The sequence below is a fragment of the Grampus griseus genome, assembly GCF_964374135.1.
Source record: "Grampus griseus genome assembly, chromosome: 1".
NCBI lineage: Eukaryota > Metazoa > Chordata > Mammalia > Artiodactyla > Delphinidae > Grampus > Grampus griseus.
This window is the reverse complement of record NC_139017.1, coordinates 30,464,226-30,484,456: the sequence shown is the minus strand read 5'-3', so window position 1 is coordinate 30,484,456 and position 20,231 is coordinate 30,464,226. Positions and strand designations below refer to the sequence as shown.

Below are 20,231 nucleotides of genomic sequence, written 5' to 3'. Positions count from 1 at the left end.
CAGATGTCCACAACAGGTACTTGAAAAAGATGCTCAACATCACCAATCATCAGGGAAATGTAAATCAAAAACACAATGAGATATCACCTCACACCTGTCAGAATGGCTATTAGCAAAAAGATAATAACTAACAAATGTTGGCAAGGTTGTGGAGAAAAGGAAACCATTGTGCACTGTTGGTGTTAACTGATGCAGACACTATGAAAAAGATTATGGAAGTTCTTCAAAAAATTAAAAATAGGGCTTCCCTGGTGGCACAGTGGTTGAGAGTCCGCCTGCCGATGCAGGGGACACGGGTTCGTGCCCCGGTCCGGGAAGATCCCACATGCCGCGGAGCGGCTGGGCCCGTGAGCTATGGCTGCTGAGCCTGCGCGTCTGGAGCCTGTGCTCCGCAACGGGAGAGGCCACAACAGTGAGAGGCCCGTGTACCGCAAAAAAAAACACATAAAAATAAAAATAAAAAATGGAACTACCATATGATTCAGCAATTCCCCTTGTGGGAATTTATCCAAAGGAAACAAAAACACTAACTCAAAAAGATATTTGCACCCCAATGTTCATTGCAGCATCATTTACAATAGCCAGGATATGGAAGCAACCTAACTGTCCATCGTTGAATGAATGTAAAAGGAAAATTTGGTATGTATATGTAAATATATACTGGTGTTGGATTATGCAACCCCTTTCCCTCAGAAGTCCCTGAAGATCATGCAATCCTCTCCCCGTCTCTAAATGGATCACCAGAACCCGCTCCCATACCAAAGCATTAGTCTTTTCTTCCAACTTGCCACAAAATTCTCTTTCAACAAATTATTGATCTAGAACTTCAAATGATCCCTAGAGTTCTTCAAACAACCACTTGACCACCAAATAAGCACAACATAGAAGCCTGGCATGGGTTTCTCTTTTATATTTAAATATCTTCAGATAATTTATGAAGTTAAAATTAGACCTAACTTTATAATAACTACTTATCTCTTCATGAGCAGTTCTAAAATGGTATGATTAAATTAATCATGCAACCACCAAAGTAGATGTCAGCTACATTCTTGATCGTATTTAACTAGAATCATCTCCCAGATTGATTCATTTTCTGTGTGCAAAATCTGTTATATCTTCAGAACAATCATCAATGCTTCTTAAAATCCAGCACAGAATTTTTCACTCCATACCAACCAACCAAAAACTAATTTTTCAGCCTGTCATAAATATAACTGAAAATCATGAATGTTCTTTCCCAGATATAATTGATTTTATCTTTTTATATACCTTCTAATGAAGCTTTACAACTTCCTTAAACGGTTGAACAAGCAAATAAAATCAGTTTTTCATATACATTATAGCTAAAATGATATTTCTTATATAAATTATAAACAACGAGTGTTTCTTACTAGCATATTATACCTGTATATTTTCCCTGCTTCTCAGACTATTACTGAAGTACACTTTCAGTCTTAATTTGCAAAAGAACTACTCTTTTGTATCTATTTCACCTTTTGAGAAATGATATTCTTTGCAAATCAGTAGTTCCCTGGTTTTCTGTGACTGTACCAGTGTTTTCTTAGCACTGGAGTCTTTTGTCTGGTGCTACAGTTTGTAAAGTCAGGAATGGCACTGAGCTGAGGCTGAAAGGTAAAACTGTCAAGACCGTGGCTTCCTTTCTCAATAATTATCTCCTTTTTTCACCTAGTAATAATTTGATGCTGGCAGTAGCTGCTTCATCTTTACTTACTTGTTTTATTCCTGTTTAACTTGATAGAATAAGTATTTTAAAAGATCATATACCAAGTGATCAGGGGATGTACACAGACATTTTTTACAGAATTAGAAGTATATTTTCTGGTGGCACGGCCTTATAAAGTTAGCTCAAAATGAGTAAAAATAAAAACTTTGCATCTCCATGTACTATTATTTCTAAATCATTCTAAGGTGGTAATCACCAGAAGCAGGAGTAAAAGCCGTAACAATTTTTTTTTTAAATTGAAGGAATAGTGTCTGTGTAGTTAGTGTATTGCCATCTTTCTCTATTATGTCATTCTGTCACTGTAATCCCAATTTTTATGTTATTTTCTTTTGTTTTTTTCAGCATATTCTCTAAACAAAATAATCTCACTTTTATTTCAGTGATGTGAAATATTTGCCACACATGAAGGCTTTTACATGATATTTCTTTAAAGTCATTAAATTCCTCACAATTCAGAATATGTTCTAGGCAATGAAGAAGTGTGCTGGTAGAAACTGTTCTCAAATTGTGGACATTGGTTTTGCGTTGCAGAATACAGAAAATGTCCACCACAATAAATGAGTCCATGGCTGCAATAAGGGTATTAAAAACATAATGTAGGCATGATAAAAAATTGGAATTACAAATAACATTGTTTTCAAACCTCATGCAAAAATGGAGTTAAGGCAAAATTATAAATTAATGAGATTTAGTTCTATGTGTTTTCAGAAGCGAAATTTCATTATTTCATAATCACTTGCTATAAATTATATGTATAATTATTTATGGACATGTATACTGCTCATCCATTCTAACAGTCGCTAATCACCTGAATCAAATGTTATAAAATAGGACATTATATATTGAAAAAATTTTAAAGTAAACTAAATAAAATTTAGTTAAATATACATTGACTACCATAAAATCTGTATAAATGGGAAAAACATAGTTAAAATGTAATTATAATTTTTCAGGTTTGCTTGCTTGTCATGTTAGCCCTGAAAAAACATATTTCTTAAAACCACAAAGAAAATACTTTTATCGATGGGAAAATTATTTATTTACCTGGATCTTCTATGGTTAAGTTCTTTATTAACCATTGAACAATGTCTGACCCTGAAAAAAGAGAAAAAGAAACACACATATATATACATATATATGAACATCTATTTATATATGTTAACCTTAAGAACTCAACATTTAGCACTCATAAGAGTAGGAATGTTTCTAGTTGTTACAATAACAGATTAAAGATCAGCCACATATGAAGTATTGAAAACAGAGCGTGAATACATTGTTTTTCTTCAGTGAGCCAAGGTGCAAACTAGTCAATTATTAAATATGAAATGTTTAAACATAAAGATTTAATATACTAGTAGTGGATAAAGTGATTCATTGATTTATTCATTTAATGAATGTTTATTGAGTGCCCACTATGTTTCAAGCACAATTCTTAGCATGGCATAACCAATACTTTATAAGATGATACCTGTCTCATTTCTGGTTTTCCCCATCCAGTCCCTGTATCTACTCTCAAGCCAACCCAAATTGGTTGTCATTTTTGGCAACAAATTTGTGTTGTTATAGTATTGTGTCTTTATAATACTATTTTCTTTGACTGAAAGGTCTTTCCACTATTTTCAAGACACTCAAGATTCATTTACACAAGAGAACTTCCCTTGACCCTCACCTTTGGCAATGTGTGTGGAGAGCCGTAGGCTGGTCAAAAGGAAAGCAGGGCAGCCAACATTTCTAGTGGGTTGTGATCCAAGATTGAAAGGATAAGGCCCTAAGCTAGTTCAGTGTACATGTGAATTAGAACAAAATTAGACTTGTTCTAGGACCTTGTGACTAGGTCTGGGGTTGGCAAGTGGGAAAATTAAGAGGACTCAAAGTTTACAGTCCAGGAGCATTAAGAATGAATGGAATGGTGAAAATATGAGCAGAAATGGGAGATTCAGGAAGAGGCGCTGATTTACCTGAGATGTTCATTTCTGTTTAATTTGGCTCTCAGCATAATTCATTTCTACATAAAACTGCAAAAAATATGTAATGTAAATAGTTACATATACTTAGTAAGCTGTATCAGGGCTGCATGAATGAAATTTTGTGTGAACTGAAATTCCATTTCTACCTCTCTTGGAGACTGGGTACAGTTGTAGCCTACCCACCTGAGACCTGGCAAATGAGTGATATTAACAATGGCCAAATAATTCTAGTTGCTTAAAGCAGAATAGTTCAAAATTAATTTCAAAATAAACTTGATCATCAAGCTTGACAATAATGTCCTAAAACTTACGAAAACAGTTACACCCAACATCAATTTCAATATGCATGCATTTAAAAAATATTAACTTCAAGTATTAATTGTTCCTTGACAACTGCCGTTGATTTAACTGCATTTGAGAGGATGACTTCAACTAGATCCTAAGGAAGCTCTGAGGGAAGGAAGGAGGGGAAACCATTCATAAGAACACAGATGTTGCAGAATGTTGTGCTTAACTTATTACTTACAGCCTAAGTTATCTTGAGGCATGGTCTTCCCTTTTATAAAAGGGGAAACTCAGTTTTTCAAATGTGTATGTAGTGTTACTTGACCAATGTAGAATTCCAGGTACCTAAATATTATTAGCTATCTCCAGGTGCCCTGCTCGTTTTTCACATTTGAGCATCTATTTGGGGAAAATATATGAGCAGCCACTGGAAAATTTCTACTCTTGAAGAGAGCCAAATATTGGTTCCAGGACTATAATTTTTTCTTAATGTGAAAAGTGATTTTAAAATACCTTCAGAAAAGTGTTATTAAAAAAAAATTTTCTTCTGTCTCCCTCTCTCTTTCTCCCTCTCCCCCCACCCTTTCCCGAACAGAAAGAAATACAAAGCAGTCTAATTTGAAATTACATTTAATTCAGGAAACAAGAAACTTATTTTCCTGGCCTAGTTTTGGGTATTTCTGTCACAGTGGTGGTCTCAGTTCACTGTAAAAGAGCCAATGTGATTACCTGTCAGTATCATTATAGTGGTTTTATTGTTGTGTGATCACCCAATATATGTATGGTTTTAACACATTATGAATTATTTTATTGTCAAATGTACATCCAGTTCACCATATTCATCTATTATGCATCTATGACAGCAAGACCTTAACTCCCAGTTGAGAGAGGCAGAGACAGAGAAAGGGAGAAAAAAAATTCCAGCATCTTATGGAACCAAAAGATTGAAAGAGAAATGCTATCATAGTAATGTTGAAAACTGATTCAAATGGCTTTATGGCCAGGAGGGGTGTGGAAAGGAATTGCCCCTTTCTCCCAATTTCTCAGCTTTATCTTTAATAAATAAGTGGCAGATCTGCTAAAATTTTCGTGTACAAATGTACATATCCAGGACACTTTAGAGTTCCATTTATCTTTTTTTTTTAACATCTTTATTGGGGTATAATTGCTTTACAATGGTGGTTAGTTTCTGCTTTATAACAAAGTGAATCAGTTATACATATACATATGTCCCCATATCTCTTCTCTCTTGCATCTCCTTCCCTCCCACCCTCCCTATCCCAGCACTCTAGGTGGTCACAAAGCACTGAGCTGATCTCCCTGCGCTATGCGGCTGCTTCCCACTAGCTATCTATTTTACATTTGCTAGTGTATATATATGTTCATGCCACTCTCTCACTTTGCCCCAGCTTACCCTTCCCCCTCCCCATATCCTCAACTCCATTCTCTAGTACGTCTGCGTCTTTATTCCCGTCTTGCCCCTAGGTTCTTCATGACCATTTTTTTTTCTTAGATTCCATATATATGTGTTAGCATACGGTATTTGTTTTTCTCTTTCTGACTTACTTCACTCTGTATGACAGACTCTAGGTTCATCCACCTCATTACAAAAAACTCAATTTCATTTCTTTTTATGGCTGAGTAATATTCCATTGTATATATGCGCTACATCTTCTTTATCCATTCATCTGTTGATGGTCACTTAGGTTGCTTCCATGTCCTGGCTATTGTAAATAGAGCTGCAATGAACATTGTGGTACATGACTGTTTTTGAATTACGGTGTTCTCAGGGTATATGCCCAGTAGTGGGATTGCTGGGTCGTATGGTAGTTCTATTTTTAGTTTTTTAAGGAACCTCCATACTGTTCTCCATAGTGGCTGTATCAATTTACATTCCCACCAATACTGTAAGAGAGCTCCCTTTTCTCCATACCCTCTCCAGCGTTTATTGTTTGTAGATTTTTTGATGATGGCCATTCTGACTGGTGTGAGATGATATCTCATTGTAGTTTTGATTTGCATTTCTCCAATGATTATGATGTTGAGCATTCTTTCATGTGTTTGTTGGCAATCTGTATATCTTCTTTGGAGAAATGTCTATTTAGGTCTTCTGCCCATTTTTGGATTGGGTTGTTTGTTTTTCTGATATCGAGCTGCATGTGCTCCTTGTAAATTTTGGAGATTAATCCTTTGTCAGTTGCTTCATTTGAAAATATTTTCTCCCATTCTGAGGGTTGTCTTTTCATCTTATTTATGGTCCCCTTTGCTGTGCAAAAGCTTTTAAGTTTCATTAGGTCCCATTTGTTTACTTTTGTTTTTATTTCCATTTCTCTAGGAGGTGAGTCAAAAAGGATCTTGCTGTGATTTATATCATGGAGTTTTCTGCCTGTGTTTTCCTCTAAGAGTTTAATAGTGTCTGGCTTTACATTTAGGTCTTTAATTCATTTTGAGTTTATTTTTGTGTATGGTGTTATGGTGTGTTCTAATTTCATTTATCTTTATACTGAGGACATCAGAGTAACAAGCAGGATGTTTTGTTTGGCTTTGTTTATTTCTTAAAAAAAAATGTGAAACTAGTTAAGAGATGCAACAGTATCTTATACCCTAAGACAGGGATCCCCAAACCCTGGGCCACAGACCAATACCGGTCCATGGCCTGTTAGGAACTGCGCCACACAGCAGGAGGTGAGCAGCGGGAGAGCAAAGCTTCATCGTTATTTACAGCCGCTTCCCATCGCTCGCATTACTGCCTGAGCTCCGCCTCCTGTCAGATCAGCGGTGGCATTAGATTCTCATAGGAGCGCGAACCCTACTGTGAACTGCGCATGCCAGGGATCTAGATTGTGCACTCATTATGAGAATCTAATGCCTGATGATCTGAGGTAGAGCTGAAGTGGTGGTGCTAGCGCTGGGGAGCGGCTGCAAATACAGATTATCATTAGCAGAGAGGTTTGACTGTACAGAGACCATAATAAATCAGTTGCTTGCAGACTCATGTCAAAACCCTATCTGTGGGACTTCCCTGGTGGTGCAGTGGTTAAGAATCTGCCTGCGAATGCAGGGGACACGTGTTTGATCCCTGGTGTGGGAAGATCTCACGTGCCACGGAGCAACTAAGCCCATGCATCACAACTACTGAGCCTGCGCTCTAGAGAGTCCATGAGCCACAACTACTGAAGCCTGCACGCCTAGAGCCCATGCTCCAGAACAAGAGAAGCCTCCACAATGAGAAGCCCGTGCACCACAATGAAGAGTAGCCCCTGCTCACCGCAACTAGAGAAAGCCTGCACACAGCAACGAAGACCCAACATAGCCAAAAAAAAAAAAAAAAAAAAACCCTATCAGTGAGTGGCAAGTGACAATTAAGCTGCATCTGGTGGCAGGCTTTATAGTGGCAAGTGACTTGATGTACTTCAATTGTACAGCTGCATCTGGTGGCAGGGTATAAGTCAGAATCCGACACTTACTTTAGTCTGCGTGTGGCCCTCCCATTATTTTATTTACCACTTCTCTCTGCCTCTCTTTCCCTCACTGCACACCTGTCTCAGTCACAGTTTTGGTAAGCCCACAAGCTAACCCTAGCCAAAAAGAGGAAAAAACAAACGTCGTTAGAGAGCTTCTTTGGAAAGGGGAAAGACCCAATGGTGAAAGAGTAGAAGACTCTAAGACTGCCAACAAAAAGAAAGCTGCATTTAAAAGAAAATATCAAGAGTCCTACTTAAATTACAGGTTCACTGCAACAGGTGATTCACATTCTCCAAGCCCACTTTGTATAATATGCAGCAACCGGCTATCCAACAAAGCCATGAAACCTTGAAAACTGCTTCACCACATGGAGACCAAGCACTCTGCATTAAAAGACAAGCCTTTGGAATTTTTCAAGAGAAAAAAACGTGAACAGGAAGAACAGAAGAATTGCTGAAGGCCACCACTTCATCTAAGGTGTCTGCACTGAGAGCATCATTCTTAGTGGCTAATCACATTGCTAAAGCTAAGAAGCCCTTTACTATTGGTGAAGAGTTGATCCTGCCTGCTGCTAAGGACATTTGTCGTGAACTTTTAGGAGAGGTTGCAGTTCAAAAGGTGGCACAATTGGTGCTCTTTCAGCTAGCACCATAACTAAATGAATTAATGAAACAGCAGAGAATATTGAGGCACAATTGTTAGAGAGGATTAATGAGCCACCATGATATGCAATCTAAGTTGATGAGTCTACCGATCTTGACAACAAGACAACAATGCTTGCTTTTGTGTGATATATTTTTCAGGAGGATGTGCCTGAGGATGTGTTTCATGCACTTTTGTTGCCAACTAACACCACAGGTGCAGAGCTATTCAAGTCTTTGAATGGTTACATATCAGGAAAACTGAATTGGTCATTTTGTGTCGGTATATGCACGGATGGAGCGGCTGCCATGACTGGATAGCTTTCTGGTTTCACTACTCGGGTCAAAGAGGTTGTTTCTGAATGTGAGTCTATGCACTGTGTCATCCATAGAGAAATGTTGGCTAGTCAAAAAATATCACCTGAACTTAACAACATTTCGCAGGATGTGATTAAAATTATCAACCACATTAAGGTACATGCCCTTAACTCACGTCTGTTTGTGCAGCTCTGTGAGGAGATAGACGCAGAGCAACACATCTTCTCTTACACACAGAAGTGAGATGGCTTTCTAAAGGAAGTTCACTGGCCAGAGTTTTTGAGTTACAAGAGCCACTCCAGAGATTTCTTTAGAAACACAGTCACCACTGGCAGCACATTTCAGTGACACAGAATGGGTCACAAAACTTGCTTACTTGTGTGACATATTCAACCTGCTTAACAAACTCAATCTGTCACTTCAGGGGAGAAGAACAACGGTGTTCAAGTCAACAGATAAAGTGGCTGCATTCAATGCAAACTGGAATTATGGGGGTGACAAGAGAACATTGGGATTTTTGACGTGTTTCAAACATTAGCAAAGATTTTGAAAGAGGCTGAGCCAGGGCCTTCTTTCTCCCAGCTGGTGCATGATCACCTATCTCAGCTTTCAGAAGAGTTTGAGCATTTCTTCCTAACCACAAAAGACCCCCGAACTGGGAAGGAATGGATACACAACCCATTTGTGAATAAGCCAGGTGAAATCGACTTTGTCTGTGCTAGAAGAGGATCAACTGCTTGAGATCACAAATGACGGTGGCCTTAAAAGTATGTTTGAGACAACTTCAAATCTCCATACGTTCTGGATTAAAGTCAAGGTGGAATATCCTGAGATTGCCACAAAAGCACTGAAAAGCCTGCTTCCATTCCCAACGCCCTATCTCTGTGAAGCAGGGTTTTCTGCAGTGACAGCGACCAAAATGAAGTTGGGGAGTAGACTGAACATAAGCAACACACTTTGAGTGTCACTGTCTCCCATCACCCCCAGGTGGGACTATCTAGTTGCAGGAAAACAAGCTCAGGGCTCCCACTGATTCTGCATTATGGTGAGTTGTATAATTATTTCATTATATATTACAATGTAATAATAATAGAAATAAAGTGCACAATAAATGTAATGCTCTTGAATCGTCCCGAAACCATCCCCCTGCACCCTGGTCCATGGAAAAACTGTCTTCCATGAAACTGGTCCCTGATGCCAGAAAGGTTGGGGACCACGGCCCTAAGAGGTAAATTTGTCTCTGTGATTGCAACTTCTGGAAAGTTTAGCCCTGATCAGTGCCCATACTCTTGTCTTGAAATCTTAGAGGCATCTAACACTTTTAGAGTTACAAAATTATGTGTTCTCTCTACTTAGCAGGAGCAGTGGAAGCTTTATTATTGTATAATCCCATAATCTATGATTTGCAATGAAAACAAGCAAAACAAGCAAAGCAAAAATGTTCCTTACGTACTGCTCATAGTTCTGCACATGCCATATTGTTTCTTATTTCCATGACTTTGCTCACGCTATTCTGTCTCTGCCTCTTTTTCCTTTGGTTAATCCCAACTGATTTCATAAAGTTCAGTTCATATATTAACTACTCCAGGAAGTCTACTCTGCTCATCCCTATCTCACCTTGCCAGGTAAAGTCTTTCTCTGCTAAGACCTATTAATATCCTCATCATTCATTACACTTGTCAATGGTTTTATTACCTTTTGTTAATTTTTGTCTGTCTTTCCCATTGCATCATGAGTTCCTTGGAGGTAAGGGTGTGTGTTATTCATCTTTGGATCTCAAGCACCCAGACCAGTGCCTGGCATATAAAAGGTGATGAGTAAATGTTAAAAGACTAGATGAACAAACAGCAAGATTCCCCTCCTCATATGCTACTCTAAGAGAATTTACAAAACGATGGCATTGGTCATACAAAGAACATTTGACTGGCCTGTAATTTTCAGCTACCGTAATCACCCTTCACGGTGATAATTTTCCCTTTTCAAGGCTATCAATTCACCACTCCATCCATAATTAAAGCAAAGGAATCAAAGACATTTAGACATCAATATTATTTCCTCACCCATGCCATGGACCTGAGTAGTAAAGGGGCTTCCCCAAGTCTGGTCTGATGCCGAGTGACAAGGCTTGGACTATGCTCCGGGCAGAGCCTACTATACTTCCATTGCAGGCCATATACCCTCTACAAGTTAGAGCACATCCTCACCTACAAGTGACAACTATAGCTATCCACACTCTGAACCTGAAACTGAGGTTCACCAAAAGAAAAATATTGTGAAATGTTTGCAAATATGATATATGAGGACTTTGTAAGCAACCAAAATGTTACAATTTTGATTTGTATCTTTAACAAAAAACCTTCTTTTTGTAATTTCTGTTAGAGCTTTTAATGAAAACATTTAGCTCTTAATCACAATGGAAGGGTTCCAAATATTCCTGAGGCAAAGACATTGACCTTTGTAATATTTCTCTTTCAGGAAAATGAGTAGTAGGCTCTTTGCACTGCCTAAATACTTTGCTGAACCCTCAGAACCACATAGACATGGTCCTGGCAATATGAATGTATTTTATTTAACAAATACCATAAATAGTCCCTGTTTTTTATGGGTTAAGTATTCTCAGGATCTCTCACTAAATATAACATCCTGTATATCTGGAAAATATTTTTCCAACATTATTCTTGGTTCCTTGAAATAGGAACAATAAATGTTTATCATCATCATCATTAAATAGTATATAATGCACATTTATTGAGTTTCTATGAAAATCTTGCTGTAGACCTATAGTTTTAGGGACAAGTAGGAAAGAATGTGGAGTGAAGCAGATTTACTCTTCTGTGAGTCCTTTGAGGGAAGAAATGATGTCTTACTAATCACATTTCCCTCATTCTCTTCAAAGTGCTCTAACACAGATCACTATTAAACATTTACTGTAGGTATAGCTTCAATGTTTATAGACATGTACTTTATGCACAAAGGACCCCAAACACTGAAAAATCAGCCCTAACAGTCATTCCCATCCAACATTTAATGACACCCTTGTGTATCGCTGTCATAATTTTTAAAATTCTTGGTGCAAAAATAATTTAATTCAGTTTAATTTTTACTGCAGTATTTCTTTAAGATTTAAAAAAATAAAGGTTTTTTTTTTGTAAGCTGATATATTACCCATTTGTAAAGCTGAAAGAATGAACTGAATCTTTCCTTAATCTTTAGAATAAGTAATTGCTAATATCTAAAAACAACGTTTTGTTTCTGATGATTACTTGTGTTCCTGCTTGCTGACGTATCCTGTCCCATCTTAAATGCAACTGCACAACCATCGTCAGGTCTGAGGATCCAATAGGGCATCCAAAGTCTAAATCCTGTAATAGATTATTTCTAACACTTTGTTACTGAGACATCCTTTGGCTTCCCTAGGGTGTGTGCTCTCTCTCGCTTAAGAGTAATAAACTCAATTTGTTCAATCATAGGTGTGTTCCTGGTGGTCTTTGGCTGGAGGGCATTGCTTCTTTTTTTTAACTGACATATAACATTATATTAGTTTCAGGTGTACAACATAATGATCCAGTATTTGTATATACCATGAAATGATCACCACAATAAGTCCAATTAACAACCATCACCTCATATAGCTGCAAAGTTGTTTTTTTTTTCTTGTGGCAAGGACCTTTACAATCTACTCTCTTAGCAACTTTTAATTATACAATACAGTATTATTAACTATATTCAATATATTGTACATTACATCCCCTGGGCTTACTTCTTTTATAACTGAAGTCTGTACCTTTCACCCACTTCACACCATTTCTCCCACCCTCCCAAATCCCGCCTCTGGCAACCACCCATTTGTTATCTGAATCTATGAGTTCAGGTTTTTGTTGCTGTTGTTTTAGATTCCACTTGTAAGTGACATTATCTGGTGTTTCTCTTTTTCTGTCTGACTTATTTCCCTTAGCAGAATACCCTCAAGGTCCATCCATGTTGTTGCAAATGGCAAGATTTCCTTCTTTTTTATGGTTGAATAATATCTCATACCACATTTTCTCTATCCATTCATCCATCTATGGACACTTAGGTTGTTTCCATACCTTGACTATTATAAATAATGCTGCAGTGAACTTGAGGGTGCAGATATCTTTTCAAGTAAGTGTTTTTGTTTCCTTCAAATAAATACCCAGAAGTGGAATCACTGGATCATATGGTACTTCTATTTTGAAGAGTCTCCATTGACACTTTCTTGCTAATATCTCAGATTAATATATCAATAACAATAAAATTTGAGTTCTTTCATTAGGACACTTATGATTACAAAGAACAGTCTTTGAGGGAAGTATAAAAAATAAACAAATTAATTAAGGAATTTGCTAAAAGGTATCCTGGACCAAAGGGAAAGGATACATTTGGGCCTCAAGGAAAAATGGAAACAGGACTCTGATGACATGAGAGTTCCTTGTGGTTCCTCTCTGGATGTATTTCTCTCTAAAAAACAGTCTCTGCTGTTTCTCATCCACAAAGTGGGTCCTAAGGGCTCATACTTCCTGGGTTTACATCTCCTTCACTGAAGGAAGCAGGTAGTTTGAGGCTAAAATTTTGTAGTCACAGCTCCTAATTTCTGATGGAGGGCCTTAGTTTGGGGAAGGTACTCATTCCTGTATCAGTCAACTGTGGTAAGAAAGGTGGGATCATAAACACAGCTGTGCTGGTGGGAGGCATAGATGGAAAGAGTTTCCAGAAAGAATGATTACTTGGCAGACAAACCAACAGGTTAAACCACAGTTTCCTTGAGTTCTTTAGCTTTTATATTTCTATCAGAAAAAAAAGCAGAAAAGAGAGAGGAGGTGGAGCGCAAAAGCATGTCAAATTGTGAATGAAATGAGCATGCTATTCTGCTTTGTTATAAATATAAATATTTTGTTCTATGAAATTATTATATTCCTGAAAGACTGTGAATACATTTTTGTGTGTGTGAATAAAGACACACTTCATGTGTAGTAAAAGAGCTATGCAAAAGAACCTCATGGTGTATATGCAATTGGGTGTTTTTATATGAGTGTGTATCTTTTTAAGGAAAGAATTTATTTTCTAAAATGAATAACATCCAATTGATTATTGTTATGCCTGGATTTTTATATATCAGCTTTATTTAGAAAAGATTATCCAGTTTTCATAGAATTAAAATTATGTTGTGGTCACAGATTGAAACTGGGTCAAAGTTATAATGTAAAAGCATGTCTTACAATCTTCCATAGCTAATAACAACCCTGAAATCCAGAGTAATAATTAAAACAGATATTATTCCTTTTGCTAAACCTGGAACACATTTTAAGTCTTGGTCTACAACACTTTAAAGAAAAGAGGACATTTAAATGCCATTTGTAGATATGATGGCAAAAGCAAATTATGTGGTTGATTACATTTTCTTTCCAGGTTCTTACTCAGAGTGCTATGGCCCTGAACCAAAAGTAGAATCACAGAAAATACGGGCCTTTGTAAACATAACCTGAATCTGAAAATTAAAGAGACGGGAGGGACCTTCAAGATGGTGGAGGAGTAAGACATGGAAATCACCTTCCTCCCCACAAATACATCAAAAATACACCTACATGTGGAACAACGCCTACAGAACACCTATTGAATGCTGGAAGAAGACCAAAAACGCAAGAAACTCCCCACATACCTGGGTGGGACAAAAGAAAAAAGAAAAAAAACAGAGATAAAAGAATAGGACAGGACCTGCACCTCTGGGAGGGAGCTGTGAAGGAGGAAAAGTTTCCACACACTAGGAAGCCCCTTCACTGGTGGAGACCGGGGTTGGGCGGGGGGAGGAAGCTTCAGAGCCACAGAGGAGAGCGCAGCACCAGGGGTGCAGAGGACAAAGTGGAGAGATTCCCACACAGAGGATGGCTGCCAACCAGCACTCACCAGCCTGAGAGGCTTGTCTGCTCACCCGCTGGGTTGTGTGGGGGCTGGGAGCTGAGGCTTGGGCTTCGGAGGTCAGATCCCAGGGAGAGGACTGGGGTTGGTTGCGTGAACACAGCCTGAAGGGGGCTAGTGAGCCACAGCTAGCCAGGAGGGAGTCTGGGAAATGGTCTGGACCTGCCTAAGAGGTAAGAGACCATTGTTTTGGGGTGCACGAGGAGAGGGGATTCAGAGCACCACCTAAACGAGCTCCAGAGATGGGGGCGAGCCGTGGCTATCAGCGTGGACACCAGAGATGGGCATGAAACGCTAAGGCTGCTGCTGCAGCTACCAAGAAGCCTGTGTGCAAGCACAGGTCACTATCTACACCTCCCCACCAGGGAGCCTGTGCGACCCACCACTGTCAGGGTCCTGTGATCCAGGGACAACTTCCCCAGGAGAACACACAGCACGCCTCAGCTGTTGCAACATCATGCCAGCCTCTGCCACTGCAGGCTTGACCTACATTCTGCACTGCTCCCTCCCCCTGGCCTGAGTGAGCCAGAGCCCCTAATCAGCTCATACTTTAACCCTGTCCTGTCTGGGCAGGGAACAGATGGCCTCAGGTGACCTACACGCAGAGGCGGGGCCAAATCCAAAGCTGAGCCCCAGGAGCTGTGCGAACAAAGAAGAGAAAGGGAAATCTCTCCCATCAGCCTCAGGAGCAGCGGATTAAAGCTCCACAATCAACTTGATGTACCCTGCATCTGTGGAATACCTGAATAGACAAGGAATCATCCTGAAACTGAGGCAGTGGAGGCTGGAACCAATTGTAGACTTGGAGTTTGCTTTCTGCATCTAATTTGTTTCTGGTTTTATCTTTACCTTAGTTTAGTATTTAGAACTTATGATCATTGGTAGATTTGTTTATTGATTTGGTTGCTCTCTTCCTTTTTTTCTTTTATATATATATATATTTCCTTTTTCTCCTTTTGTGAGTGTGTATGTGTATGCTTCTTTGTGTGATTTTCTCTGCATAGATTTGCTTTTACCATTTGTCCTAGTGTTCTGTGTGTCCTTTTTTTCTTTTTAGTATAGTTTTTAGCCCTTGTTAGAATTGGTGGATTTGTTTTTGGTTTGGTTGCTCTCTTCTTTCTGGCTTGCTTTTTGTTTTTATTACTTTCTTATTTTAATAATTTTAAAAAGTTTTTTATTTTAATAACTTTAAATAATTAATTAATTTTTTCTTTCTTTTTTTTCCTCCCTTTTCTTCTGAGCCGTGTAGCTGACAGGGTCTTGGTGGTCCAATAGAGTGTCAGGTCTAAGCTTCTGAGGTGGGAGAGCCGAGTTCAGGACATTGGTCCACCAGAGACCTCCTGGCTCGACATAATATCAAATGGTGAAAGCTCTCTCAGAGATCCCCATCTCAATGCAAAGACACAGCTCCACTCAACAACCAGCAAGCTATAGTGCTGGACACCCTATGCCAAACAACTGGCAAGACAGGAACACAACCACACCCATAAGCAGAGAAGCTGCCTAAAATCATAGAAAGTTCACAGGCACCCCCAAACACACCACAAGACATGGTCCTGCCCACCAAAGACAAGATCGAGCCTCATCCACCAGAACACAGGCACCACTCCCCTCCACAAGGAAGCCTCCACAACCCAGTGAAAGAACCTTACCCACTGGGGGCAAACACCAAAAGCAATGGGAACTACAAACCTGCAGCCAGCAAAAAGGAGACCCCAAACACAGTAAGTTAAGCAAAATGAGAAGACAGAGAAATACACAGCAGATGAAGGAGCAAGGTAAAACCCACAAGACCAAATAAATGAAGAGGAAATAGGCAGTATACCTGAAAAAGACGTCAGAGTAATGATAGTAAAGATGATACAAAATCATGGAAATAGAATGGGGAAGATACAAGAAACGTTTAACAAGGACCTAGAAGAACTAAAGAGCAAACAAACAATGATGAACAACACAATAAATGAAATTAAACATTCTCCAGAAGGAATCAATAGCAGAATAACTGAGGCAGAAGAACAGATGATTGACCTGGAAGATAAAATAGTGCAAATAACTACCACAGAGCAGAATAAAGAAAAAATAATGAAAAGAATTGAGGACAGTCTCAGAGACCTCTTGGACAACATTAAACGTACCAACGTTTGAATTATATGGGTCCCAGAAGAAGAAGAGAAAAAGAAAGGGACTGAGAAAATATTTGAAGAGATTATAGTTGAAAACTTCCCTGATATGGGAAAGGAAATAGTTAATCAAGTCCAGGAAGCACAGAGAGGTCCATACAGGATAAACCCAAGGAGAAACGTGCCAAGACACATATTAATCATATTATAAAAATTAAATACAAAGAAACAATATTAAAAGCAGCAAGGGAAAAGCAACAAATAACATACAAGGGAATCCTCATAAGGTTAACAGCTGAACTTTCAGCAGAAACACTACAAGCCAGAAGGGAGGGGCAGGACATATTTAAAGTGATGAAAGAGAAAAACCTACAACTAAGATTATACCCAGAAAGGATCTCATTCAGATTCGACCAGACAAAGATGTTACTAAGAAAGAAATCTAAAGGCCAATATCACTGATGAACATAGATGCAAAAATCCTCAACAACATACTAGCAAAGAGAATCCAACAGCACATTAAAAGGATCATACAACATGATCAAGTGGGGTTTATCCCAGGAATGCAAGGTTTCTTCAATATATGCAAATCAGTCAATGTGATAAACCAAATTAACAAATGGAAAGAGAAAAACCATATGATCATCTAAATAGATGCAGAAAAAGCTTTTGACAAAAGTCAACACCGATTTACGATAAAAACCCTCCAGAAAGAGGCATAAAGGGAGTTTAACATAATAAAGGCCACATATGACAAACCCACAGCCAACATTGTCCTCAATGGTGAAAAAGTAAAACCATTTCCACTAAGATCAAGAACAAGACAAGGTTGCCCACTCTCACCACTATTATTCAACTTAGTGTTTGAAGTTTTAGCCACAGCAATCAGAGACGAAAAAGAAATAAAAGGAATCCAAATCAGAAAGAATAAGTAAAACTGTCACTGTTTGCAGATGACATGATACTATACATAGAGAATCCTAAAGATGCTATCAGAAAACTACTAGAGCTAATCAATGAATTTGGTAAAGTTGCATGATACAAAATTAATGCACTGAAATCTCATGCCTTCCTATACACTAATGATGAAAAATCTGAAAGAGAAATTAAAGAAACACTCCCATTTACTACTGCAAAAAAAAGAATAAAATACCTAGGAATAAACCTACCTAGGGAGACAAAAGACCTGTGTGCAGAAAACTATAAGACACTAACTAAGGGAATTAAAGGTGATACAAACAGATGGGGAGATGCACCGTGTTCTTGGATTGGAAGAATCAACATTGTGAAAATGAATATATTACCTAAAGCAATCTACATATTCAAGACAATCCCTATCAAACTACCACTAGCATTTTTCACTGAACTAGAACAAAAAATTTCACAATCTGTATGGAAACACAAGACACCCCAAATAGCAAAAGCAATCTTGAGAAAGAAAAATGGAGCTTGAAGAATCAGGCTCCCTGACTTCAGAGTATACTACAAACTACAGTAAAAAAGACAGGATGGTACTGGCACAAAAACAGAAATACAGATCAACGGACAGGATAGAACGCCCAGAGATAAACCTACAAACAGATGGTCACGTTTTCTTTGATAAAGGAGGCAAGAATACATAATGGAGAAAAGACAGCCTCTTCAACAGTGGTTCTGGGAAAACTGGACAGCTACATGTAAAAGAATGAAATTAGAACACTCCCTAACACCATACACAAAAATCAACTCAAACTGGATTAAAGACCTAAATGTAAGGCCAGAGACTATAAAACTCTTGGAGGGAAAACATAGGCAGAACACTCTATGACATAAATCACAGCAAGATCCTTTTTGACTCACCTCCTAGAGAAATGGAAGTTAAAACAAAAATAAACAAATGGGACCTAATGAAACTTAAAAGCTTTTGCACAGCAAAGGAAACCATAAACAAGATGAAAAGCTAACCTGCAGAATGGGAGAATATATTTGCAAAAGAAACAACTGATATAGGATTAATCTCCAAAATATACAAGCAACTCATGCAGCTCAATATCAAAAAAACAAACAATCCAATCCAAAAATGGGCAGAAGACCTAAATAGACATTTCTCCAAAGAAGATATACAGATTGCCAACAAACACATGAAAGGATGCTCAACATCACCAATCATTAGAGAAATGCAAATCAAAACTACAATGAGGTATCACCTCACACCATTCAGCATGACCATCATCAAAAAATCTACAAACAATAAATGCTAGAGAGGGTGTGGAGAAAAGGGAACCCTCTTTCACTGTTGGTGGGAATGTAAATTGATACAGCCACTATGGAGAACAGTATGGAGGTTCTTTAAAAAACTAAAAATAGAACTATCATACGACCCACAAATTCCACTACTGGGCATATACCCTGAGAAAACCATAATTCAAAAAGAGTCATGTACCAAAATGTTCATTGCAGCTCTATTTATGATAGCCAGGATATGGAAGCAACCTAAGTGTCCATCAACAGATTAATGGATAAAGAAGATGTGGCACATATATACAATTGAATATTACTCAGCCATAAAAAGAAACAAAATTGAGTTATTTGTAGTGAGGTGGGTGGACATAGATACGGTCATACAGAGTGAAGTAAGTCAGAAAGAGAAAAACAAATACCATATGCTAACACATATATATGATATCTAAAAAAAAAAGTTCTGAAGAACGTAGGGGCAGGACAGCAAATAAAGACAGAGACATGGAGAATGGACTTGAGGACATGGGGAGGGGAAGGGTAAACTGGGACGAAGTGAGGGAGTGGCATGGACATATATACACCACTAAATGTAAAACTGATAGCTAGTGGGAAACAGCCACATAGCACAGGGAGATCAGCTTGGTGTTTTGGGAGCACCTAGAGAGGTGGGGTAGGGAGGGTCGGAGGGTGACACAAGAGGGAGGAGATATGGGTAAATATGTATATATATACAGCTGATTCACTTTGTTATAAAGCAGAAACTAACACAACAGTGTATATCAATTATACTCCAATAAAAATGTTAATAAATAAATAAATAAATAAAGTATCTAACAACTCAAATAAGACTTCAAAGAATGTCACTTTTTCAAGGGGCCTATTATAAAAAGTTAAATCTGTATAAATTACAATAATATAGAACTTAATAATATGAATGGAATTTTGGTTTTATAATTATAGTAGCTGTTTCTAATGTTCACATAGAAAACTAGACATGCAAAATACCCAGAATATTTTTTTAATTTTAATAATATATTTCTAAAATATTATCAATTAACTTGTAATCAATATAAAACTGAGATTGTACAGTTTTTTTTAGTGGTTATGTACATTCTTTTTTATTGAAGTATAGTTGATTTATAGTATTGTGTTAGGTCCAGGTATATAGCATAGTGACTCAGTATTTTTGTATATTTTATTCCACTCTAGGTTATTATAAGATAATGGGTATAATTTCCTGTGCTATACAGTATATCCTTGTTGCTTAGCTATGTTATATATAGCAACTTGTATCTATTAATCCCATAACCCTAATTTGTCCCTTCCAACTTCCTTCTCCCCTTTGGTAACCACAAGTTTTATTTTCTATTATCTGTGGATTCTAAAAAATAATACAAATGATTGTAGACACATTTTTTGTTGTTGTTTATTGTTTTTCTGGTTTCATTTTCATTGATTTTTGTCTTATCTTTTTTTTTGTAAGTTTATTTTTTACTTTTCTTATTAGTCATCCATTTTATACACATCAGTGTATACA

The 20,231-nt window shown here is 37.9% G+C and overlaps 1 protein-coding gene across 1 annotated transcript in view; it reads right to left on the bottom strand.

Annotated features, from left to right (window-relative positions):
* Positions 1–20,231, bottom strand: part of RGS7 (regulator of G protein signaling 7) — a gene marked incomplete at its 5' end in the record, with an annotated part of 606,922 nt that overhangs the window by 174,206 nt on the left and 412,485 nt on the right. The window contains one exon of the mRNA XM_082667794.1: positions 2,789–2,839. Coding sequence (XP_082523920.1) covers positions 2,789–2,839 — 51 coding nt within the window. The remainder of the gene's footprint in view (positions 1–2,788; positions 2,840–20,231) is intronic.